Below are 24,851 nucleotides of genomic sequence, written 5' to 3'. Positions count from 1 at the left end.
GAGACCCAGGCTAGACAAAGTCCTTCCACATCTTCACAAGACGGCCAGGGTACGCGACACAGAACCAGGGCAGCTCTGCTTTTTCCAGTTGCTTTATTACACGTGACAAAGATCACCGGCCCACCCATCATGACCCTCCACCGCTGCCCCCCTCATTGGGGGGGGAAGGACCCCGAGTTGAGATGGCAGTAGTGAGCCCCTTAGTACATGATCTGGTACACTGAGGCATGGTCCCTGGACCCCGTGGCGATCAGGCGGTTGTTAGAGGAAACGTCACAGCACATGACGGAAGTTCTCTCGGGAACCTGGGAGGATTGGAGCACAGCATGGGGGGCTCACTCACCCTTGCCCCCACCCGTGCCTGTCAGTTCAAATGTGGTCCCAATGGGCCCTTTGCACTGGGACTCCTGGCCTAAGCACCGCCTGCCCCACCCCCAGGCCTCCATGGTACCTGGAACTGCATGGTTCCTGTGGGCATACTGTAGATGCTGACCAGGTTGTCCATCCCCACGCTCACCCACCACTGGCCTGGAAGGAGGCCGAGGGGCACCGAGTCAAAGCTGGCAGCTGAGGGCCACACTCCTGGGGATCTGGGAAATGGAGGAACCCCCACCTCCCACCGGTCCCCTAGCAGCAATGTGAGAGGCTCATGCTGATGAAGGGTAGAGGGGAGGAAGGGGCTCAGGGCAGGTCAGAGTGGGGTGGGGCCCGGTGGGTGGCTGGGGGCCACAGAGGACTTCCCCACTCACTCCTGGCCACTCACCGAGAGGGGAGAACTTGAGACCGAGGATGGTGCTGTCCTTACAGCCCACCATGTGCTTCTGGCCCCCGAGGGTGGACTGCAGCCACTGCTGGCCATTGGCTGTGCCCACCAGAACCCAGTCCTCCCGGGGGCTGGGGGACAGGCTTATTATCTGGGGGTAGGTGGCAGGAAAGAACCTGGTCAGGGCCCAGCCTGGCCCAGGAGGTGGGCAACAGTACGGGACCAACCCCAGGGGCTGACCACCTGCCCATTTCCTGGTTGCAAGGCCCCCAACAAGCAACTCTACATCTCCAGGCCTTGGTTTGCTCATCTGTAGAATGGGCTGGTCCTCTCTACTTTATGAAATTATCACAAAGACTATGAAAGTATCCAGTGCTATTTGGGCAACAGGAAAGAACATTTCTAATGGCCCCTATTCTTCCCAGCACCACCAAGACTTGGGATACCATTACCCGTCCCCCCCCTCCTCCCCGCACCCTACCTCACAGCTTCCACCTCCTACTCTAGCCCGAGACCCAGCTGCTACCCGGCCAAGCAGGCCCCATCCCAGCCTGCACACCTGAGACTCAAATTGGTATTCCCGGGGCCCCTTGGTCCTCAGGTCCCAGCACCGCAGGCAGGCATCGAGACCCCCGGTCCAGATGTTACTGTCTTTGACAACAATGCTCTTGGCTCCATTCGGTGGGCCTGGCAGGTCCCTGGCCAGGAGAGGCAGCAGAAGGGGGTTGGAACTGAGACTCTAAGCTTTGGGCCCAAGGAACATCACTCACCCAACCATCCCCAGGTGACAGATGGGGAAACTGAGAGAGACAAAAAGTACCAGAACTGGGCTTTGAGGAAACAGCCCAGCTCAGCCCAGTCAAGAATTGAACCCGGGTCTTCAGCCCTCTCAGATCTGAGTTCAAGCAGGCAAAGGCGTTAACCTGAGGACTGCTGAGTCCCTGCTCAGCAGACAATGCCTGAAGGGGCTCTCAGGGTGACCCCGCCCACCCCGGGGCCACACCTGACCACACTGTGGTCCCGCAAGTCCCAGATCCTGATGGTGCCTTCGGTGAAGCTGGCGAAGGCCAGGCTGTCCTCCAGGTTGGCAGCCAGGGCCTGACAAGTGAGATCTGCAGCGGGCAGCTCATCTCTTATGTGCAGGGAGGGTGCCATCAGGTCCCAAACGCTCACGCTGGCCAGGTTGTGGCCGCCCGTCAGCAGCGTCGTGCTGTTGGAGAACAGCAGGCAGGTGCGCAGGTAGGCCCCTGGGGTCTGGGAAGGGCAGAGGCACAGGTGAGCGTCCTCCCCTCCCGGTAGCTCTTCCTGCTCCCACAAGCCTCACCCCCTGGAACCAGCCCCACGCTCACCTGGACACGCAGGTGGCTGACGGGGAATCTGTCCTCCACCATCTGGCCGACCAGGCTCCACACCTTGACGCCACCCCTGCTGCAGGTGAACACGTGCCGCGTGAAGCTGCTCACCGCGGTGGCCAGCACGGACTCCCCGTGCTTCAGCGTCCGCATCAGCTTCACTCTGTGTGGGATGGCCAGCTTCTTGGGTTGCCAGGGCAAGGCATCTGGCCTCTTCCATGTGACTTCGAAGTCCTCAGGGTCCCAGCATCTTAGGAGGGGAGACCTTGGGGTCACTGGCCTGCCTCGGAGCCCCTTTGCCCAAAGGGGGGCACCCATCAAGGCCCTAGAGGGACTTTTTTCTTTTTCGGATGCGGGGATTTTCTCCCAGGCCTTCTCTCCCCACTACACTACACTGTCCCATCTCCTGCCCTCATCCCTCCAAGTATTCTCCCTGTCCCATAACCAAATACTGCGCCCTTCTGCCTGCAATGATTTGCCTCCTGGAAAACTCCTGCTCATCCTTCAAGGTCCCAGCCATTATGCCCCTTCTTCCAGGCAAACTGTCTCTTCCACATCTGGGCTCCCCTAGCTGCAGACTGCAAGGCTGGGGATGCCTGCCTCCAGCTCTGAAACAGCCTCTCCCCATCCCCATTCCATGGGAGTTGCCTCCTCCAATCCCTTGAACCTGGGCTGGTCATGTGGGTAGGGATAGTGATGCTGGTATGAAAGTAACTCGAGTTTCCCATCCCTACCCAGACCCCTCTTCTCCAGTTACTGAAGACAGAATGGCGGTGATGGGGAGGGTGAGGACATGCCTGTACCCTCTGGGCTCTTCCACCTCCTGGGGACAGAGGTACAGGTAGGAGAGGCAGGTCTAACACTTACATGGGCTTCAGAAAGCGATAGGTTCTCCTAGCAGGCTCCTGCGGGTGGACCAAGATCCAAGCTAAGCCATGTTGGCTCGCTCTGCCCCAGAGCCCCAGACTTTCAATGTAGGGGCATCTCATGCCTGGCTCATGCCTGGCTCATGCCTGGCTCTTGCCTGGCTCTTGCCTGGGTCTTACCTGGGCCACATGGGACAGCAGCACCCCTGGTGCCATGCCTGGCCCTATGCTCCCTTCTGGGAAACCTGGAGGGGAGATGTGGAGGGGCACAGGTGGGCGGAGAACTGGGCTGAGGCCAGAGCAGTTTAGCAGCAGATATGGCCCCCCTGGAACAAGCTGCCTCCCCCACCCCCACCCCCCGTCCCACTGTAATTACCCAAAGCATCTTCGGTATAGGGTTCTGCTCCAAAGTAGAATGGTCCTACGTTCTGGCTCTCCTGCCAGCAAGAAAACAGGGTCAGACCCAAGGGCCTGCCCAGGGTTAGTCTTAGAACCAGAAAACCTTAAGGAAGCCCAGGTGGTGAGGATGGGATGAGGCAACTGCCCGAGTCCCCTGACCCAGGCAGAGTTCAGTCTCAGGACAGAGTCCCGACTCCTTGGAGGGCACGGAAGGGCTGAGGGTGGAGGAGGTGGGCCAATCCCACAGAAACTTGAGTACCCGCACTGGGGCCCAGCCAGGATCCCCGCCAGCCCATTCACTTACCATGCCTGCCATCTGCTCTCTCACTGTGACGAGGGGAGGGGAGGAAGGGATGGGGAGAGGCAGGAGGAAGACACGGTTCAGCCTGCGCCGCCCTCCACGCGTGCCGAGGCCGCCCACTTCCCAACCTCAGGGAGACTCACGCCTGTGTCTCGATGGGTCCACCTTATCGTGGATCCCGGCAAACATCTGCCAGAGTTGCTGGGTCAGAACATCCTGCCAAAACTGGGGCTCAGAGTCCCCGGGCGGCCGTGTGTCTAGCGGGTGAGCTGGGGAGTCGTCCACTCCAAAGGGCTGCTGGAGCCAGTCGGATGACCTTGTGGCCAAGACGTCTTTGAAGTCTGGCCCCTGAAGACCGGAGGGCTGTGGGGGCTTGACCCTTGGGTGCTGGGAAACCTTGGTACTGGCGGGTCCCCAGGAGTCCTGGTCAGCCTGTTCACCAAAGGAGACCTGGCTTACCTGGTACTGCCAGCACCGGGTTGTGAGGGGCAGGAGGATGTGCCCACGCCCGTGCCCTCCCTCCTGGAGGACCCAGAAACCTACCTCCCCTGGCTGGAAGCCCAGGGATTGGTTGCACGTCTCTATGAACTGTCGAAAATGTTCTGCCTAGAGGAGGGAAACATTATTCCAGCTAAAGCTTTGTAATTGGACAGCCCTGGGTGTGAACCCCCGCTGGCAAGCCAGTTTCCCTGTGTGTGAAATGGGGATACACCACCTACCCTGAACATTTTGGGGTGATTACCGATAACACAGAGCCCCCTGCACTACATAGCATAAAGCAAGTTCGTGGTACCCAGAAGCCAGCCTCGGCAGTGGCTGATAAAATCTATCCTGAGGACAGCGCTGCTATAGGATGGTAGAAAGCGGAGTCAGATCTGGGTGCACATCCTGTTTTCTTGGGATGTTTGAAAACTAAAACCTGAGCCATCTATTCTGTCTCAGTAGTTGAACGTTGGCCTATGAAACCAGGAGGTCACAGTTCGATTCCCAGTCAGGGCACATTCCTGGGTTGCGGACTCCATCCCCAGTGTGGGGTGTGCAGGAGGCAGCCAATCGATGATTCCTTCTCATCACTGATGTGATCTCTCTCTCCCTCTACCTTCCTCTCTAAAATCATTTAAAATATATATATATATATATATATATATTTTAAATAATCCTAGCTGGTTTGGCTCAGTGGATAGAGCGTCGGCCTGTGGACTGAAGGGTCCCGGGTTCGATTCCGGTCAAGGGCACATACCTCAGTTGCAGCCTCCTCCCCGGCCCAGGCCCTGGTTAGGGTGTGTGCAGGAGGCAACCAACTGATGTGTTTCTCTCACATCAATGTTTCTCTGTCTTTCCCTCTCTCTTCCATTCTCTCTAAAAATCAATGGGAAAATATCCTCAGGTGAGGATTAACAACAACAAAAATTAAAATAAATAAACAAACAAATAAGTAAACAAACAGGCTTTATTTAAAAAAAAAAGTTCTGAGGAGCCCGGCAGGTGTGGCTCAGTGGTTGAGCATCGACCTATGAACCAGGAGGTCACAGTTCGATTCCCGGCATGGTTGTGGGCTCGATCCCCAGTGTGGGGTGTGCAGGAGGCAGCCGATTAATGATTCTCTCTCATCATTGATGTTTCTTTTCTCTCTCCCTATTCTTTCATCTCTAAAAATATTTTTTTTAAAAAAAGGTTCTATGGACATGGAATGGACAGAGTGATCTATCTTTGTTTCCTTTTTCTACCTACCCACCAGCCTACCTGTCAATTCTTTTTTGTTGTTGTTAATCTTCACTGGAAGATATTTTTCCATCAATTTTTAGAGAGTGGGAGGGGGAGAGATAGAGAAAGAGAAACATCGATGTGAGAGAAACACATCAATTGGTTGCCTCCCGCATGCGCCCAGACCTGCAAGCACGGTACTTGCCCTTGACCAGAATCAAACCCGGGACCTTTAGTGTTTGGGCCAACACTCTATCCACTGAGCCAAACCAGCCAGGGCTCTTCTTCTAGCGTTTGCTACTCCCTGCCACCTACCCCACTCCCTTTTCTCCATGGCACTGATCTGACAGGTACTGCGTTGGTTTTTAACCTCTCTGTCCATAGGGCTGTGCAGCCCTGCACGGAAGCTACCAGCCACGGATGGCTATTTAAACAGAGATACGTTCAATTGAAAATGACATTCCTGCCGTTCCAACAGGCACATTTCCAGTGCTCAGCAGCCACGTGGGGCCAGCGGCTTGTGAACCAGATGGCACAAGCGCCTAGAACCAAGGACAGTGGTCCCCAGAACGTGCCTCCAGCTGAGGACAAGAGCAAACAAGGCTGGAACCTCCCAGCCAGTGCATGTGGAAATGTGCGCATGTGCAGCTATATTTAATCCAGACCCAGACGGAACATAGTGCCAGCAAATGGTTCTAGAGCGGCCTGTCTAATGGGGTAGCTGCCAGCTTTATGTGGCTACTGAGCACTCGAAATGTGACTGGTGCCACCTGTTTAAGTCCAAGAGCCACACGTGCCCATGGCTACCGTTTAGGATAGCACCGTTGTCTGCTGGCCTACGGCTCCCACTCGCCTCCAGCAGCTCCCCAAAGCCGTCTGGCCCAGGGCAGGCTCCAAAATACTGGGGAAATGTTCTGATTCACAAAGAAAGATAATAAGGAAACGCAGCATAAGCACTAATGGCAGTCAGGTGTCTAATAGGCATTACTGCCATTCCCATTGTGCAGGCGAGAAAACTAAGGCCCAGAAGAGCAAAGCCAATTTCCCAAAGTTAGAGGAGCCGGGGGCGGCGGGGGGGGGGGGGGGGGGGGGGGGCGCCAGGCAGTGTGTATCGGCCTCTTGGAACAGCCTGGTCCCTCCCCTGCCTGTTGGGCAAACAGGGTGGTGGTGGGAGGGTCTGGGATATGGGAGCCCCTCTCTGAGCCATCAGAGCTTAGGGCGGCTGCCTCCTGGGGCCAGCAGTGATGGATTCCCCAGCTGGGCCTCCCAGCCGCAGGAAGCCCAGGGGAGCCTTCCCCAATTCGCCCTGGCTCGTTAATGCGCAATTTACTGGCACTTTAATGCACTCAGCATGAAAAGTGCTGCTCCCTCCTGCCTGCTAGCTGGCCCTCCCCGGGGAAAGCTGTGTGCCGGCAGACGGTGGGGAGTAGTGGGAGTGGGAGTAGCGGCTGGCTGCTGCTGCTGCTGCTGCTTGGGATTTTAAATGCACAGCAAGGAGGCTGGGAAAACAAGGAGAGGGAAATAGAGAAGAGGGGGAGGGGGAAGTGGTCTACTGGGGACCAAAAGGCCGTCAAGGCCGCTAGAATCATCACCTGGGGGTGGGGAGGACGCTCCTGGGTTGAGCAGCAACAGAAGCAGCCCATCTTGGGGCCTTGCCCCCCCCTAAGTCTTGATACTCAGTAAGAGCTCTCTGGCCCCTCCCCCAAACACGTCCACAATCTGATTACTTCTCACCACATAACTGTGTGAGATATACTCCCACACATCTGTCACCTGGTCCCCCAACCCCCACACAGCTCCTGCCCAACTACAGTCAGTCCTCCCTGTAGCAGTCAGAGACCGCCTGTGAGGACCCGAGTCAGGTCCTATCTCTGCCTACAGCCCTCCAGGGCTCCCATCCCCACTGTGGTAAAAGCCCAAGTCCTCACCGTGGCCCACACAGCTCTGCGCAACCTGCCCTCGCTGCCTCCCCCAGTCTCACTCTGCTCCAGGCACAAGAGCCTCCTTGCTGTTTCCCCAGCATGCCGGGCCTAGTACTGTCCCAGGTCCTTTGCACGTGCTGTTTTTCAGATACCTTCATGGTCCGCTCCCCTCTTCTTTAGTTCTCTGCTCAAATGTCACCTTCTCAATGAGTCTTTCTTGACCACCCTGAATTGCAACCCACTCCCAATCTGGTGCCCCCACATCCCCCAGGGGCTGCTCCATTCCAGTCCACCTTGCCCAGCCCTCATCATCTGACACCTCTATTTACCAAGCTCCGCTCACCCCAAGGGCCAGGGTTTGTCTGTGTTCTTCTCTGCTATTTTCCTGGCGCCTACAACAGCCCTTGGCAAGGTGATAGATAAATATCTGTTGAATGAATAACTGTTCTGGTTGCTTCCTGCCTCTCCCCCATCTGTCTCTCCCAGTTCCCTGAGCTGCCCACCCCAGCCCCTGCTAAATCGCAGACATGGCCCTGGCCTTCTGCCAGGCACATCTGGCACCGGCAGAAAGCCCTGCCAGCACCCAGGAGAAAGAGGCCAGGTGGCAGGAGGACAGGCAGGGGTGGAAGTCATGCTGCAGCCTGGGCAAGGCGCCCTGTGAAGGGAGCCAGGGCCTCCGGTGCGGACCTGTCCCTGGCTCAGATGTGAGCCAGGCCCTTGAGAACCCGCAGACACAAGGAAGAGGGTAATCCAGGTATGTCTGGCACACATAACAGGCCCTTCAGAGCTGAAGCAACTGACCTGCAAAGTGCGAAAAACACTCCTGGACTCATCTGAGCCACGCAGGAACCCAGGGAGCAGGCCAGGAAGAAGAGGCTCAGAGAGAGGATGGGAGATATACTCCCAAGACTGTGGATCCACTGATATGGGGGGCGGGGGGGTTTAGGCCCCACCCCTCCTCTGCCCACAGCCCGCCAGGGCTCCCACCTCCCTGGGGTAAAAAGCACAAGTCCTGCAACGCCCAAAAAGCCTGGAATGACCTGCCCCCACCCCCACCCTGCTTTCACCTCGCCCCCTCCTCCCTTGCCTTTCCAGGAGAGGCAGCTGTCCCCAGAGCTCCTGGCAACGCACCTGCTTGTGATGTTCCTGTAGATCCTGCCGAATCTTCTGGAGCTACAAAGGAACAACAGGGGTCACACCGGGTGGTGGTCAGTGGAAGTGGGCAGAATTTGAATGTTATTCATGCTTCTCCCCAGCTGTGTGACCCTGGGCAAGTCACTTTACCTCTCTGGTCCCTGCGCTCATCAAATAGGATGGCACTTCATACCCTCGAAATGAGAGCTAATTAGGGAGACCCCTGGATTTCATTCTAGATGTGAAGGTCAAAGGCCTTCCCATCCTCCCCCTCTTGCTCACTCTGCTCCAAGCACACTGGCCTCCTTACTGTTCTTCCAACGCGTCGTACACAATCCTGCCCCAGGGCCTTTACACATACAGTACCCACTGCCTGGAACACCTTTCCCTGTTCTCTAGAGGGGTAGCAGGAGCCCTTATCCTCTGTGACCACCACTTCCTCTCAGAAGCCCTTTCTGACTACCCTAGCTCAAAATCTTTACTCATTTTCCGCTCATCCTTTTCTATTTTCCTTTTAATTCTGACATTTTTTTAAATGTTGTTTTTTTCTCTTTACTTACTTGTCCCTCTGATCCCCTTAGAGCTGCCCTGTCCAACGGGGTAGCCACCAGGCAAGTGCGGCTATTTAAATTTAAACCAGTTAAACATTCAGGTCCTTACAAAGTGCCCAATTGCCACATGTGGCTAGCAGGTGTCATATTGGACATTGTGGACATAGAACATCATGGAAAGTTCTAGAAAACATGGCACACGAGAACATACACGCCTCAAGGGCAGGGACTCTAGTCATGTGCTGTGAGCTAAAGAAGCCGCTCCTTTAAAGATGGAATTTCCAGTTGTCGCAGCAAGATTATTATTAAGAAAAACTCACATGAAGCTGGGGTTCAATGGGGTCACTCACTTGCCCAAAGTTAGCAAAATAAATTTGTCTCAAAACCCTGTTCCTGAGGCTAAAACAGAACAGCCTTTCCAGGGGCTGCCCAGAGGCGCTGTCTGGTTTGTGGCTCACCAAGTAGTAAAGGCTGTCCACCTGTGCCCGCAGGTGAGGAGAGAACCTGTGAGGAAGAAAGACCAGCTGGGGGGGGGGGGGGGGGCAGGACCCTCCCCCAGAATGAGACCCTGGCTGGGAGGGGAAGAGGATCCCCTTCCAGGGACCACATGTAAAGCAGTGTCAAGATGAATACAGTTCTAGTGCAGCATTTAAATACATCTATAAAATTAAATGCATGCAAATTCACACTAAACAACAACAAAAACCAAACATTTAAAAAAGCCAGGGTTAGGATCACTGGCTTCCTTTGTGCTTCAGGCTCCCCGTTACTGGTCCTGTCTTTTGGGTCAGGGACTTCTGAGCCACCAGAGACCAGATGGGATTCTTTCCCTCTGTGGGGTCTAGGACCACAGAGGGACTTCTGACCCCCATGCATTGTCCTCACCTCGGGAACTGCTTCTTCAGTTGAGCCAGGATGCCCTGAGAGCTCAGGCCTGGAAAGTCGGCCTCATGAGGAGCCTGGAAGGGTTGATGGAGAGTGAGATGGGATCTCCTGAAACCTGAAGGTAATTTGCCTCCTCTCTTGTTACTTAAGTACCCACAGAGTACCTTTCATTCTGCATCTTGCTTTAAAAATCTGAAGTATTCCCTCTCTTGCCCTTTATGGAAGAAATCTGCCCAGTCCTGGCCTAAACCGTTAGCAATGGTCATCTCTGGGAAGTAACATCTGGAGGAGGGGGAATTTTGCTTGGAAAATATTAACAAAACAGGTGATATAGTCATGTGTTTTACACCTGGGTCATAAGAAGTCAGTTTAATTTTTAAAAACCAAATGGGGCCCTAGCCAGTGTGGCTCAGAAGGTTGGGCGTCGTCCTATGCACGGGAAGGTTGCCCCTCAGATTCCAGGTCAGGGCACATGCCTGGGTCTCTTTTGGGCTCAATCCCCCATAGGGGGCGTGCAGGAGGCAGCTGATCGATGTTTCTCTCTCCCTCTCCCTTCCTCTCTCTCTAAATATCATTAAAAATATATATATAAAGCAAGTGCCTTTGCATCTGTCAGTATGATGGGTTAGTGACCCCAACTTCAAGTCCTGGCCAGTCACCCCATATTCCTCCATCAGAAGGAGGAGAATTAGCCTTGGCCGGTTGCTCAGTGGTTAGAGCACTGGCCTGCAGATGAAGGGTCTTGGTTTGCCTCCGAGTCAAGGGCATTTACCTTGTACCTCGGATGCACATTTGATCCCTGGCCTAGTCCTGGTCGGAGCCTGTGTGGGAGGCAACCAGTCTAGGTGTCTCTCTCACATCCATGTTTCCCTCTCCCTCTTTCTTCCCCTCCTCCTCCCTTCCACCCTCTCTCTCTGAAAGATCAATGGAAAAAATATCCTCTGGTGAGGATTAAAAAAAAAAAAAAGCAGCAGCAGCAGGAGAATTAGATATGAGCCCAGCCCCCAGGCTCTTCCCCTCCCCCCAGAAGTGAATGCCATATCACATCCTCTCCCTCCTCACCAAAGCTCCTGGGGGCTTCACCATCCGGGGAGGGTGCCCCTGGGGGCTGGGATGGCCAGAAGAGGTCATCTTCAGGTAGTACTCACCAGGACTCTGAAAGCAACCGGGAAATGGAAGGTCCTGAGGCAGAAAGCTAAGGCAGTGACAGTGACAGACCAGCCCCACCCCTGCCTGGGCCTCCTGCACCCCTCACCCTGGTCTCCCCTGCAGGGCCCAGTCCGCAGTCCTGGCCCCCAACCCCACCCCTGACTTCCAGCACCCCACTGCATTCCCTACAGTTTATGTCCATTCGTCAAACACTCTGGTGCCTGCAGCTGTGCTGATTAATAGTCGGGCCCCCCAGGTCTCGCCCTGTGATGTGTCCCCCTATGATGTGTCCGGGGAGAACAGTCAGGGCTTGGGAAAATCAGGGCTTGGGGAGGGCAGTCAGAGTGTGGGGGACCCAGAGAAGAACACCAAGGCTCAACCTCAGTTTTGAGGCCATTTCTCAAAGGCGGAGAGAACACCATTGGAAAGGGGTTTTGAAGGATGAGTAGGAGTTGGCCAGGTGAATGAGGAGGAATGTCTCAGGTCGGAGGAAAGAGACCGCTCCACCATAATCACTCTCCTTGCACCAAGTCCCTTCTTTCCTTTGCTTCTGTCCCTCAACGCCCCTCCAAGTCTCCTCACCAGCCCGTGACCTTGGAGTCCTCCAAAAGGCCAGGGGCTACTCACCTCCCTTACAAAAGAGGCTCAGAGGAGCCAGAAGGAAACCACGAAGGTCAGCCAAGTTCAGGCCAAGAGGAAGCCCCCTCCCCTCCCCTCACCCGGGGGGCCTTTGACCCGTCGGGCCCCGCCCCGGCCCGCCCTGGTCCCGCCCCATCCCGCCCCCTCCCCGCCCCACCGCCACCTGCGCCGCGAAGCGGATCAATGAAGGATCAGCAGCTGCACGTGGGTTCGGGCTCCGGGGGCGGCAGTCGGCAGCTCTGACCAATCGCAAGGCCGCTTTCCCACGTGGGCCACGACCGCTATCGTTGATTGGCCGGCTCGCCCGGGCCGCTGGTCGTGCTGTCAATCAGCTCAACCGGGGCCGCGGTTTAACCCTTGCGGTCCCCTTGCGGAGACGAGCGGCGTGCGTGCAAAGCCGCAGGCAGTTTGGGTTGCGGAGGTGGGCGAGGATATGCAGAAGGGCTTGGGGCTTGGGGTCGGAGGTGCCAGTGGGGAGGGGCTCGGCGGCGTGTAATTTCATTGTTTGGTGAGAAGCCTGATCATTTTTCGTGAGGCCCAGGCGTGGCTTAGCGCAGGAGATGGGGGTGGGGGGTGGCGCTTGGAATGGGGGGAATCTTAAACGCTCTCACTCTAATTCTTAGATATGGGCTAATAACGTGCAATGCAAACGAAGCTTCAAGCCCCCTTTCTGAGGAAAACTTAACCGCTCCCTTTTATCCAGTGCATCCCATGAGCCAAGCCCTAGGCTGCGCATTTTATCAGGAATTTTCCCAACTGCCCTCCAAGCCCAGGGACTGCAGATCTGAGAACTGAAAGCAGCTGCTGCAAAGGCCTTGAGGCTGGTACGTATTTTTCCAGGTTCAAGGCCAAGGTGGGAAGAGTGGTGGGTATCTAGGCCTAGGGCTATGTCAGAGAACAGTGGGTGGGGGATTGTAGGGGGCTGTTGAGGGATTCAAGAGTTCTGTTTTGGGCCTGGCCAGCGTGGCTCAGTGGTTGAGCATCAACCTTTGGACCAGGAGGTCAGGGTTCCATTCCCCGTCAGGGCACATGCCCAGGTTTCGGGATTAATCCCCAGTGTGGGGCATGCAGGAGGCAGCTGATCAATGATTCCTTCTCATCATTGATATTTTTATCTCTCTCTCCCTCTCCCTTCCTCTCTGAAATCAATTTTAAAAAAAATTTTTTAAGAGCTCTGTTTTGGCCTGATTTGAAATGCCTACTCAAGATGTGAAGTGGTCAGTATGGAGTTTTGGAGTGAGAGGCCAAGTTTCTGCCTACCCCAGGACCTTTGCAGTAGTTATTCCCTCTGCCTCGGATAGTTTGACAGCCACTGACTCCCTCCCTCACCTTCAGCTCTGCCTGAGAGGTCACCACCTCAGTGAGACCTCCATTCTCCCTTTCTTGTTTTATTTACTCCAAATGTGGTTTGAATGAGAGTTCATCTTGTTTTAATCTCGGTGGCTCTCAGCCCTGCTGTGTTCAAAATTCGTAGAATGCCAACAGGACTCTAACACATTCTCACAAGGAGCCACAGAATCCTGGGCAGGTGTGCCGGCTTGGGATCCACATGGTCCAGAGATCTCCCATTTCCCCTGAGCTGTGCTACAGGGGGAAACAGAGTTCAGATCTGAACTCTGAGCCCTGAGAGGTTCCGGTGTAAACACATAACTTGGGTTTTGTGGCTGGTCTGTGGAAGAGAAAGCGAGGGCTGCCATATTTGAACCGCAAAATAGGTTTTCACCCATGATCCCTCAACCGGCCCTTAATTGAAGTGTATTTTATTTATGGTCCAACCTGCTAATTGCCTCCCTCTGTGCGCTTGGCTCTCCCTCTCTCTGTGGTTGTAGACTTTCAGCTGAGCACACTAACTCATCCAAAGCTGGCTTGTCTTGCCTGGTTTCTGCTGGGTACCTGTTGTTGCTTAAAACGATTAAAATTAAATAAAATTTAAAATTCAGTCCAGTGGTTCTCAACCTTCTGGCCCTTTAAATACAGTTCCTCACGTGGTGACCCAACCGTAAAATTATTTTCGTTGCTACTTCATAACTGTAATGTGGCTACTGTTATGAATCGTCATGTAAATATCTGATCTGCAGGATGGTCTTAGGCGACCCCTGTGAAAGGGTCGTTCGACCCCCAAAGGGGTCGCGACCCACAGGTTGAGAACCGCCGATTCAGTCCCTCAGGTGCACTGGCCTCAGGTCAATTGCTCAGTGGTCACATGTGGCTGGGGACTGTCCGCGTTGGGCAGCACAGATCTAGACTATTCCCATCATTGCAGAAAGTTCACTGAACGGCACAGACCTGAGGCTCTTCAAAAACAAAGATTCTGGGTCCCGGTAGAAATGGGAAGCGTTTGGTGGCAGCCATTCCATTCTCACTTGGTGAAAGCCCTGTGTGTGGGGCTGGGTGATATTTGGACATTTTGTTGGTATGTGTTCCCTGCTGGTTCTTTCGCTGTCCCCTGCCCGCCCCAGCCTGGCAGCCAGCTCTGCAGGCTCCTTGAGCTCTGGGGAAGGGGATGGACAACACAACAGAGAGGAAGGGAGCACAGATTTCCTTCTTGGCTTCTGAGCTGTGCTCTCCTTGGTGGAAATCCAAGGCCTGGATGAAAGTTTGAGGGAAAAGAGGTTTGCATTTCCAAAGCTTTGGCATTTCCTAGGCCTGGCCTGGACACCTCAGACCTGTTCCTTAGGGACCCCAGAGTCACCTGGATCGAGGCAAGAAAACGCCCGGAGTGGAGAGGGGGCTGGGGCGTGACCACAGAGAAGTGACCGCAGGGAGATGGCGATGGGCGTCACCCGCCCCACTCTCTCCTCCGTCCCCAGAACTTCCCCGTGGCCCACGTGAGCAAGAAACAACAGCCAAGTGTCAGAGGGAGGAAGAAGCTGCAGAGAGCCTGTAGGTAGAAGGACTCTGGTGTCCAGCCAGCGAACGAATGACCAGGAGCAGCGCCAGGGGACACGGACTCTCTGGGAGATGCTCGAGGGCAGGATGCCCCCCAGCTGTCCCCACTCTCAGACACCACCTGACCACTGTTGCCCTTAGACCTGGCCCCAGGAAAAGTGAATTTATCAGATTACCTGGCTTTGGTGGAGGTTTGCTTTCTGCCACCTAGTGGAAAGAGGCTTGTATTCCTGTCCTCTGGGCCTCTGTAACGAATGACCACGATACGTGGCTTACAACAACGGAATGAGTACCTCACGTTCTGGAGCCCAAAGTCCAAAATCAAGGTGTCAGCAGGACCAAGCTTCCTCTAAAGCAGCGGTTCTCAACCTGTGGGTTGCGACCCCTTTGGCAGTCGAACGGCCCTTTCACAGGGGTCGCCTAAGACCATCCTGCAGATCAGATATTTACATGACGATTCATAACAGTAGCAACATTACAGTTATGAAGTAGCGACGAAAATAATGTTATGGTTGGGTCACCACATGAGGAACTGTATTTAAAGGGCCAGAAGGTTGAGAACCACCGCAGAGTCTCAAAGGCTGCAGGGGGGGCCTTCCCTGCCTTTTCCAGCCTCTGGGGGTGGCCCGCAGTCCTTGGCCTTCCTGGGCTTGTAGACACATCATCTGAATTGTTGTGTCTGTCTTCACGTGGCCTTCTCCCCGATGTGTCTCTCTGTTAAAATTTCCCTCTTTTTGTAAGGACACCAGTCTTTGGATTAGGGCCCACCCTATTTCAGCATGACTTCATCTTAACATCTGTAATAACCCATTTCCAAGTGACGGCACGTTTTCAGGTTGTGGGGGGATAGGTGAGGGGAGCGGAGTGAGGTAGTGGGTTGGGACTTGAAGGTATCTTTTTGGGGGACATAATTCTGCTCTCCACAAGGCTCAAAAGAGAAATGAAGTAACTATAGTGACTCATGCACTCCTCCAGGAAGCCTGATATCCCCATTTTGCAGAGGCGAAAACTGAGGTTCCCAGAGAGGTTACCGAATCTGCCCAAGGTCACATAGTTACTAAAATGGCTAAGCTAGGGTTTGAACCCAGGTCATCTTGCTCCCGGGGGGATGTAGCCTGGTAGCCCTTACACTCTCATGCTCACATCTAAGTTGGGGTTCCGACATTGAACTGCCCACGTAGTGGCATTAGGTTGGACCACCACCAGGACCCACGCCTGGAGGAAGGCACATCCATTCCAGAAGCGGATTTCCGATCTCCTGGACTCCGCTCTCACTTTTGAAGAAATCGAGATGTCTTAGCTAGTGTTACAGATCAAATTGCCCCCAAACCTGGTGGCTTGAAACAATAAACCTTTATCTCCTCACAGGTTCTGGTGGGCAGGAACCTGGGGGTGGCTTTGCTGGTTTGACGTTGGGTCGCTGATGAGCAATGATCCACGTTCCAGCCTTTCTTTCTCCTCTCATCGCCCTGTGGTATTTTTTGTTTTATTTAACTCTCCCCTGTCTGCTGTGTTTTCGCCAGCGGTTCTCAACCTGTGGGTCGCGACCCCTTTGGCGGTCGAACGACCCTTTCACGGGGGTCGCCTGAGAACATCCTGCATATCAGATATTTACATGACGATTCATAACAGTAGCCACATTACAGTTATGAAGTAGCAACGAAAACAATTTTATGGTTGGGTCACCGCATGAGGAACTGTATTTAAAGGGCCGGAAGGTTGAGAACCACTGGTTTACGCGTGGCTGGAAGGAGGCTGCAGGGAAGACACTGTGTCCACACACGTGCCGTTCTTTGTTGCCGATTTTCCCTGTGCCTGGGTCTCCGTGGCGTCTCAGGGGCTTCACGCCCTCCGGGGGGCCCTGCGTGCGGATGACACTCTTCCCCATCAGGGCTGGGCGGGGAGGGCGGAGGGTGTGCTGAGGTTGCTTTTGACAGTCAAGCTAAGGCTGTCTGAGACTGTGGAAGGCTTCCCAGCAAATTTGCAGTTGGCCAATCCCAGTGCTGTCATGTGAATGAGGCAGTGGCTGGAGAGGCTGCAGAATACCTTCCCTAAATGAGGTGCGAGGAGGAGAAGGTAGTCTGTGCAAATTAGACATAATCCCCTAGGCCAGTGATTTTTTTTTTTTTTTTGTAAGAGAACATTTATTGGGTAAATGACAGAGGTAGAAAAAGTAATTCCTAGAATAAATGGGCTTAGGAAATGAGTTATGGAGGTAATGGAAAGGCCCTTGGAGCTTGGGAGTGAGGAAGCTAATGGTGACATTGGAGGGCGGAGGGGGGGACAGGGGAAGGGAAAGGCACTGGTGTGCTCCCTGGAGAGAGTGCACCCGATTAAAAAAAAAAAAAAAATCTTCACCAGAGGATGTTTCTTCCATTGCTTTTTCAAAAAGATATGGTTTTATTGATTTTAGAGAGAGGGGAAGGGAAAGGGAAAGAGAGAAAAGCAAAATATCCATTGGTTGCCTCCCACATGCACTGGGACCACAGATAGAACCCACAACCTGGGCATGTGCCATGACCTGGAATAGAACCGGCAACCTTTTGGTGCATGGGACGACACCCAACCAACTGAGCCACACCCACCAGGGTTCCACTGCTGTTTACAGAGAGTGGAAGGGAGGGAGGGGGAGAGAGAGAGAGAGACATTGATGTAAGAGAGACACAGCAATTGGTTGCATGCACACAGATAGCTGCTGGGGATCGAACCTGTAACCCAGGTAGGTGCCCTTGACCAGGAATTGAACCCGAGACCCTTCGGTGCACAGGCCGATACTCTAACCACTGAGACACACTGGCTAGGGCTGCGATTTTTTAAAAAATATGTTTTTATTGTGCTAATTTATTTATTTAAATACTAGAGGCCTGGTGCACAAAGTTTGTGCACGGGTGGGGTCCCTAGGCCTGACCGGCAATCAGGGCCGATCAGGTTCCCCGCCTCCCTGCCTCCCCCACTCCTCCTTCCCTCGCTGCCCGCGTCTGCTGCCACCTACCACCTGGTTCCCTATACCAGCCTGGGGGCTCAGCCCCAATCAGGCTATCAGGGACTGAGGGCTGGAGGCAGCTCCTGCGTTGAGCATCTGCCCCTGGTGGTCAGTGCACATCATAGCGACTGGTCGTTCAGTCATAATGGTCACTTAGGCTTTTATATATATACTAGAGGCCCAGTGCATGAAATTCATGCACGGGGGGGGGGGGGTTGTCCCTCAGCCTGGCCTGTGGCCTCTCGCAGTCTGGGAGCCCTTGGGGAATGTCCAACTGATAGCTTCGACCCACTCCCCAGGGGAGTGGGGGGCCAGGGGGGCAGGCCTAAGCCAGCAATTGGACATCCTTAGTGCTGCTGTGGAGGCAGGAGAGGCTCCGGCCACTCCGCTGCACTTGCCAACTGTGAGCCCAGTTTCTGGCCCACTGACCTCTGTGTTCAGCGTCTGCCCCCTGGTGGTCAGTGCACGTCATAGCAACCAATTGTTCTGCCATTCGGTTGATTTGCATATTAACCTTTTATTATATAGGATATAGATATTTTTATTGCTTTCAGAGGGGGAGGGAGAGGGAGATAGAAACATCAATGATGAGCCCTAACTGGTTTTGCACAATGGATAGAGCGTCGGCCTGCGGACTCAAGGGTACCAAGTTCGATTCCGGTCAAGGGCATGTACCTTGGTTGCGGGCACATCCCCAGTGGGGGGGGGGGTGCAGGAGGCAGCTGATCGATGTTTCTAACTCTCTATTCCTCTCCCTTCCTCTCTGTAAAAAATCAATAAAATACAGTGGGGCCTTGACTTATGAGTGTCCCGACTAACGAGTTTTTTGAGATACCAGCTGTCTCTCGGCTGATTTTTTGCATTGAGTTGATAGAGTAATTTGAGTTAATGAGCTCCTTAACAAGCTCGGTCTCAGAATGAATTAAACTCGTAAGTCAAGGCCCCACTGTATATTTTTTTAAAAAAGAAAGAAACATCAATGATGAGAGAAAATCATTGATTGGCTGCCTCCTGCATGCCCCACACTGGGGATGGAGCCTGAAACCCAGGCATGTGCCCTGACTAGGAATCAAACTGGTGGCCTCTTTCTTGGTTCATGGGTCAATGCTCAACCATTGAGCCACACCAGGTGGGCTAGGCTAGCGATTTTTAAATCTTTTCAGTATAGTACCCTGATTGGGGATCAAACTTGCAACCTTGGTGTATCCGGACAAGGATCCAGCCAACTGAGCTACACTGGGTGTGCTGCAGCACACAGGTGTGTCACAAGAATTGTTAAAATATGCAATAACTAATTATTTAGTCATGGGCACTGACCTCTTTTCCCTTAGATTGTCAAATAAAAAAATGACAGCCAATAATACAATGGCTGTCCGGTATAAAGAAATCAAAATTATACCTATTTTTTGTCAGATTAGCAAAAAATATTCTATTTTTTGGTGTGCCGCAGAATTTTAGTAATTAATTTGTGTGCCATAAAATGAGAAACTTGAAAATTGTTGCCCTGGGCTGGTTCTGAGCTGAACTCGTGGTCTCTGGCACCCTCTTCTGGTAGAATTTTTAATTACAGAGTTATTGAAGTATAATTACATAACAATGGGGTTGTCCATTTTAAGTATACTGTTTGATGATTTTTTGTATAGTTGTACAATTGTACAACCATCATCAGAACCCAATTTTAGAAAATGTCCATTGTCGCTGAAATGTCCCTCTTGTCCTTTTTGACTCAATCCTTTCCTCCCATCCCTACTTTTCTGTCTCTGTAGGTGTGACTTTTCTAGAAATGTCATATGAATGGAATCACAAAATATATGGTCTTTTGTGCCTGGCTGCTTTCACTGAGAATATATATTTTTTAATCCTCACCCAAGGATATTTTTCCCATTGTTTTTTGTTTGTTTGTTTGTTTTTGGAGAAAATGGAGGGGAAGAAGGAGGTAGAGAGAGAGAGAAACATCGACGTGAGAGATACATCAATTGGTTGCCTCCTGTTCTCATCCTAACTGGGCGGGGGTTCAAACCTGCAACCAAGATATGTACTCTCTGTGTGTATATATGCATGTGCACACGTAAATTATGCATGTTTCCCCTTTAATTTTGAGAGCTAATTGCATTCTGTGCCCCTTTATCCCAAGTCAGTGGGCATTTTCTAAGAATACTGAGCTAGAAGGTTTTGAGAGTGACAGGCAGCCCTTTTGTGGTCATGCTTTTTCTCTATTGAAATAATTCTTGATCTCGTCTGGATATAATGACTTTGTCAGTATGTCTTGCAAATATTTTTTCCTTGCTGTCATTTGCTTTCCTCACAGTGGCTTTTAAAGAGCAAATATTAACAAATTTTAATGACCCACTTGATATTTTCTTGGTGTGTGTTTGTCCCATTTTTCTGTCCTATCAAAGAAATCTGCCTAACCTAAGGGAAACAGAGATTTTTTCCCCTGTGTTTCTTCTGGAAATTTCATAATCTTCCATTCACGTCTATGATTCACTCTGAATTGATTTGTGTATACTATGGTGTGATGAAGTTATCCATTCTGAATAGGCAGACATGCCCTTAAATGGAAGACCTGCAAGAATTTTCAATTCTCTCTAAATTGGGCCTGCTAGTGCAATTTCCACCAGCTGTCCCAGCTCATCCCACCTGCCACCACCGAACACATGACCTTCTCCAGGTGCCTGAGATGGCAGCTTGCAGCCAGAAGCTGCCCACAAAGTCCTAGACCTGGCCCAGCCCCACCTCGGTCACCTTGTGCCAGCCCACCAGTACCAGAAGCATCTTGCCTAGAAACTGGAAAAAGCTGGGGCTTGGTCCTCAGAAGGGGAGAAGTGTGGGTAGTGAGGGCAGGTCAGAGGCTTCCTCTATATGATGCCAATCAAACAGCTGTGTGGGGCTTGGGAGAGACGGCAGAAGGGACCAGTGCTTGAGCCAGGCCCTTGTCACACTGTGACATATTAAATTTGTTATATATGCTATTTATTAATATGGTTAATTTGGTTCCTCCCTACCAGAATCTAAAAAGGATGAGGGCAAGGATTTTTCTGTTCAGTGAAGAGAACAGAGTGGGGGCTATGGAAGGTGCTTAATGAGAATGTATTTGAGGAATCCACACGCATTTTTCCTGGGTCTACCCAATGCACAAAACAAAATATTCACAAATGTGACAACATGAACGAGGTCGCCATCCGGGACAGGATATCACAAGGAATTTATAAGTAAGAAAAGCCCCGTGTAAGAAATGCACAAAATTTTACCCCACTTCTGGAAGAAATGAGATTCAAGGAAGACACGTTCTAACCATGGGAATATCTTTTTATACGTGTGTTAGCGTGAAGAAAGTGTTGGAGGAAATAAGCGTTTGTGAGTAGTTATTGTGGATGAGGGTGACATGGGCGCCTTAGACCGGCATGGTGACCGCGCCTCCAGCCACACAGCTGGTCGGTGTTCTGACCATAGCCACGCCCCCAGGGGCGGGTCCCATGTAAGCCACGCCCACAGCACCAGTGCCATTCCAGCTTCAGATCCGCCCTGGATGGGCGGACCGGCCCTTGGGCTCAATCGCGTCCCAGCTCTGCTCAGCGATTGGAGGAGGTAGCTCCCCACACCCCCCAAACCAAGACCCGCCTCCATTCCGCTCCCTGCCACGCCAGAACCGGAAGCAAATGCGGGTATAAAGGTCCCCAGGGCCCGGGGTGGGCACGCTCCTGTCATTCGCACCAGGTGAGATCTGCAGGTTGGCACATCTTGGACGGTGCAGTCCTGGTGTCGGTGTGGGCGGTGCCCGACTGCGGGGGTGTCCTGTGGTCCCACCAGAGGTTGGCCACGGTTGATGCTGAGACCGAGAGAGTTTGCTGGGAGAGTGACTCCCGAACCCTGTTTGCGAGTTCATTTGCCACCTTGGCCAAGTGAGCAACCGGATCTCTCTGAGCTACACTTTCCACATCTGCAAAACCGGATATCGCTTCCCCTTCAGTGGGCCGTGCGGCGCCGGGGTGTGGCCCTGGGGGTAGGAAAGTGGAGGCCCCGAGGACTTGGGGAGGCCTGGGACCCCCTGGCCCCTCTCTCCCCATCTCCCTCCGGGCCATCACAATCAAATTCTGAATACTGTCCAACGTGTATTAATATTCAGAACGTGGCTGTTGTAAGTTATCCGTCACAATGGATTGCTCTAGTTGATGGCGTTGTGATGAGAGTGTGGCCTTTCTAACAATTCTTTGGTCTTTGTCAGGGTGTGCTGTCGGGCTCAATTGCAGAGGCCACTTGCGGTGGTCGGGTAGTCAGCTCTCTTGCCTTACGTACAGAACCCCTGTTTTGTTCGGGGGAGTGATGTGCTCTGAGTGGAAGAAAACCAGAAACACACAATAACGAACAGAAACGTCGCCTCCTACTCTTCATTGCATCCACTGATTGCCACGCCCCGTGGTCCTGGACAATGAGAGGTCCAGAGAAGTCACTGGGACAGAGATGACCAGCTTGTACTCCTCACCCTTTGCCTCGCTGCCTCCCACCTCCCTTGGCGTTTATGCCTGAAATCCCCACCCGGTGCCTTCAGCTGAGGTGTAGCCATGAAGGTCACGGCCACCAGCTGAAGCAAGGCCCAGGAGCGTGGGCCTGCAGCGGCACACCGAGTCAGCCGCTCCACTTCTGTGTGGTTAACTTTGAGCATCTTTTTTTTTTTTTTCTAAATATATTCTATTTATTTTTTACAGAGAGGAAGGGAGAGAGATAGAGAGCCAGAAACATCGCTGAGAGAGAAACATCGATCAGCCGCCTCTGCACATCTCCCACTGGGGATGTGCCTGCAACCCAGGTACATGCCCTTGACCGGAATCGAACCCGGGACCCCTCAGTCCACAGGCCAACGCTCCATCCACTGAGCCAAACCGGCTTCGGCAACTTTGAGCATCTTTATGTGAGGAAAAGAACCCTGTGAGGGTTCAGCCACTCATTTTTTAAACTTTTTTGTTATTGTTGTTAATCCTTACCCCCAGGATATTTTTCCATTGATTCTTAGAGAGAGTGGAAGGGAGGAAGGGAAGTGGGGAGAGAGAGAAACATGGATGTGAGAGAGACACATGGATTGGTTGCCTCCCGCATGTGCCACGGGGCCAGGGAGCAAACCTGCAACCGAGGCAGGTGCCCTTGACCAGAATCAAACCCAAGACCATTCAGTCTGATGCTCTAACCACTGAGCAACAGGCTAGGGCTTTTTAAACTTAAAAATAACTAGAGTTTCACAGAGAGGTCTTGTGTACCCTTGCCCCATCTTCCTCCAGTGGTAGCATCTTACAGAGCTTTCGTACAATGTCAAACCAGGAGATAGAGCCCTGGCCAGTGTGGCTCAGTTGGTTGGGCATCGTCCCGGTCTGGGAACATGCTCAGGTTTCAGACTTGATTCCCAGCAGGGAATGTGCAGGAGGCAGCTGATTGATGTTTCACTCTGATTGATGTTTATCTCTCACCTCTCTCTCTCTCTCTCTCTTCCTCTCCCTCTCCCTTCCTCTCTCTCTAAAAAAATCAATAAACTATTAAAAAAAACAAACCAGGAGATCAACATTTGTACAATCCAAAAGACTTATTCAGATTTTGGCAGTTTTACACACGTGTGTGTGTGTGTCTATGTGTGTGTGTGTATGTAATTTTCTGCCATTTTATTATGTAGATTTGTGCAAACTGCCACTAAAATCTGTTCATTATCACAAAGATTCCTCCTGAAGCCACTGTTTTAAGGATGCTTGAAATCCCTGATGTATCTGATACGTGGTTAAAATTTTTTCCTCTCTATTGATTTTAATTTTTTTTTAAATCCTCACCCGAGGCTATTTTTCTGTTGATTTTTTTTTAGAGAGAGTGGAAGAGAAAGGGAAAGACAAAGAGAAACATCGATGTGAGAGAAGCACATCGATTGGTTGCCTCCTGCATGAGCCCAGACCAGGGCCCAAGCTGGGGAGGAGCCTGCAACCGAGGTACGTGCTCTTGACCAGAATCGAACCCAGGACCTTTCGGTCTGCAGGCTCTATCCACTAAGCCAAACTGGCTAGGGCCCCTCTATTGATTTTTAGAGAGAAAGGAAGAGGGATAGAGGGATAGAGAGATAGAAACATCACAGATTGGCTGCCTCCTGCATGTCCCCTACTGGGGATCCAAGCTCTGATCTGGAATCGAACCCATGACCTCTTGGATCCTGGGTCGATGTTCAACCACTGAGCGACACTGGCCAGGCTGAAATGTGATTATTTAAAATTAAATTTTCCATGTGGGTTTGTTATGGATGTGTATTTTTAAATCTATGTTTGTTTGTTTTTTATTTGAGAGAGAGAGGGAGATGGGGAGAGAGAGGAAGAGAGAGAGAGACAAAAAAATAGAACCCACAACCTGTATGTGCCCTGACTGGGAATTAAACCAGCAACCTTTATCAGTGGTTCTCAACCTTCCTAATGCTGCGACCCTTTAATACAGTTCCTCATGTTGTGGTGACCCCTAATTTCATTGTTACAAATTGAACATAATTAAAGCACAGTGATTAATCACAAAAACAATATCTAATTATATATGTGTTTTCTGCTGGTCTTAGGTGACCCCTGTGAAAGGGTGGTTCGACCCCCAAAGGGGTCGCGACCCACAGGTTGAGAACCGCTGCTTTAGATGCATGGCTCGGCATTCAACCAACTACTAGTAAGCCACACCAGCCAGTGCTGGATGTGTATTTTCTAATTGTCGGTTTAAGACTTTCATGTAAGTCCATTAGGTCAAGCTCTGGAGAAAACTTGAAAAACACTGTTGGTAACAAATTTTGTGCCTCAATCTCCCATTTTGACTGTGAATTTTGCACCTTCTTTTTTAAATTGTCTTTATTGTTGAAAGTATTATAGCTGTTCCTTTTCTTCCCCATTGGCCCCCTCTATCTCGCACCCTCTCCCCCTCAGGCCTTTATCACACTATTATCTGTATCCATGGATTATGCATATATGCATATAAGGCTGCTCCTTTAATTATGTCTTTTTGTTCTTGTTTACAGTATTTTGAGGCCAAGTTACTAGAAGAATACAGATTTAGAAATTGTATATAGATCAACATAATTTTTTCTTGTTCCACTCATTTATGCATTCATTGGTTGCTTCCTATATGTGTCCTGACAGGAGATGGAACCCACAACCTTGGCATATCCAGATGATGCTCTAACCAACTGAGCTATCTGGCCAGGGTGGGAAACCATTGCTAAGTTTGTTCCACTAAACACTAATTTTATGAAAATGATTAAAACATCTTTGCAGACCTTAGAAAATGCATTTTTATCATCTACATATATAAAAAGCC

At 52.0% G+C, this 24,851-nt stretch overlaps 1 protein-coding gene across 1 annotated transcript; it reads right to left on the bottom strand.

Annotated features, from left to right (window-relative positions):
- Window positions 1-200: 200 nt before the first annotated feature.
- TLE6 (TLE family member 6, subcortical maternal complex member) lies at window positions 201-16,442 on the bottom strand. Its single transcript, XM_070416967.1, has 15 exons — window positions 16,293-16,442; window positions 10,940-11,032; window positions 9,878-9,951; window positions 9,451-9,496; window positions 8,439-8,480; window positions 4,225-4,287; window positions 3,825-4,113; window positions 3,162-3,226; window positions 2,983-3,020; window positions 2,113-2,365; window positions 1,767-2,017; window positions 1,323-1,461; window positions 764-914; window positions 452-528; window positions 201-305 (listed from the first exon to the last, which is right to left on the bottom strand). Exons 1-15 carry the CDS (start codon window positions 16,440-16,442, stop codon window positions 201-203), a joined length of 1,836 nt encoding a protein of 611 aa, XP_070273068.1.
- Between the last annotated feature and the right edge of the window lie 8,409 nt (window positions 16,443-24,851).

This window comes from Myotis yumanensis, unplaced genomic scaffold (genome assembly GCF_028538775.1).
Source record: "Myotis yumanensis isolate MYYU_CA2020_CCGP unplaced genomic scaffold, mMyoYum1.0.hap1 SCAF_5, whole genome shotgun sequence".
NCBI classification, from domain to species: domain Eukaryota; kingdom Metazoa; phylum Chordata; class Mammalia; order Chiroptera; family Vespertilionidae; genus Myotis; species Myotis yumanensis.
The sequence above is the reverse complement of the archived record's forward strand: the minus strand, read 5'-3'. Positions and strand labels throughout refer to the sequence as shown.

Excerpts from the sequence above, each read along its gene's own strand:
- TLE6 (XM_070416967.1), bottom strand. The coding sequence starts at position 16,442 with ATGGGGAAGAGTGTCATCCGCACGCAGGGCCCCCCGGAGGGCGTGAAG. Across the intron at positions 9,952-10,939 it reads TGAAGCCCCCAGGAGCTTTG|GCTCCTCATGAGGCCGACTT; the intron begins GTGAGGAGGGAG and ends CAACCCTTCCAG. Across the intron at positions 1,462-1,766 it reads CGGGACCACAGTGTGGTCAG|GGACCTGCCAGGCCCACCGA; the intron begins GTGTGGCCCCGG and ends TCTCCTGGCCAG.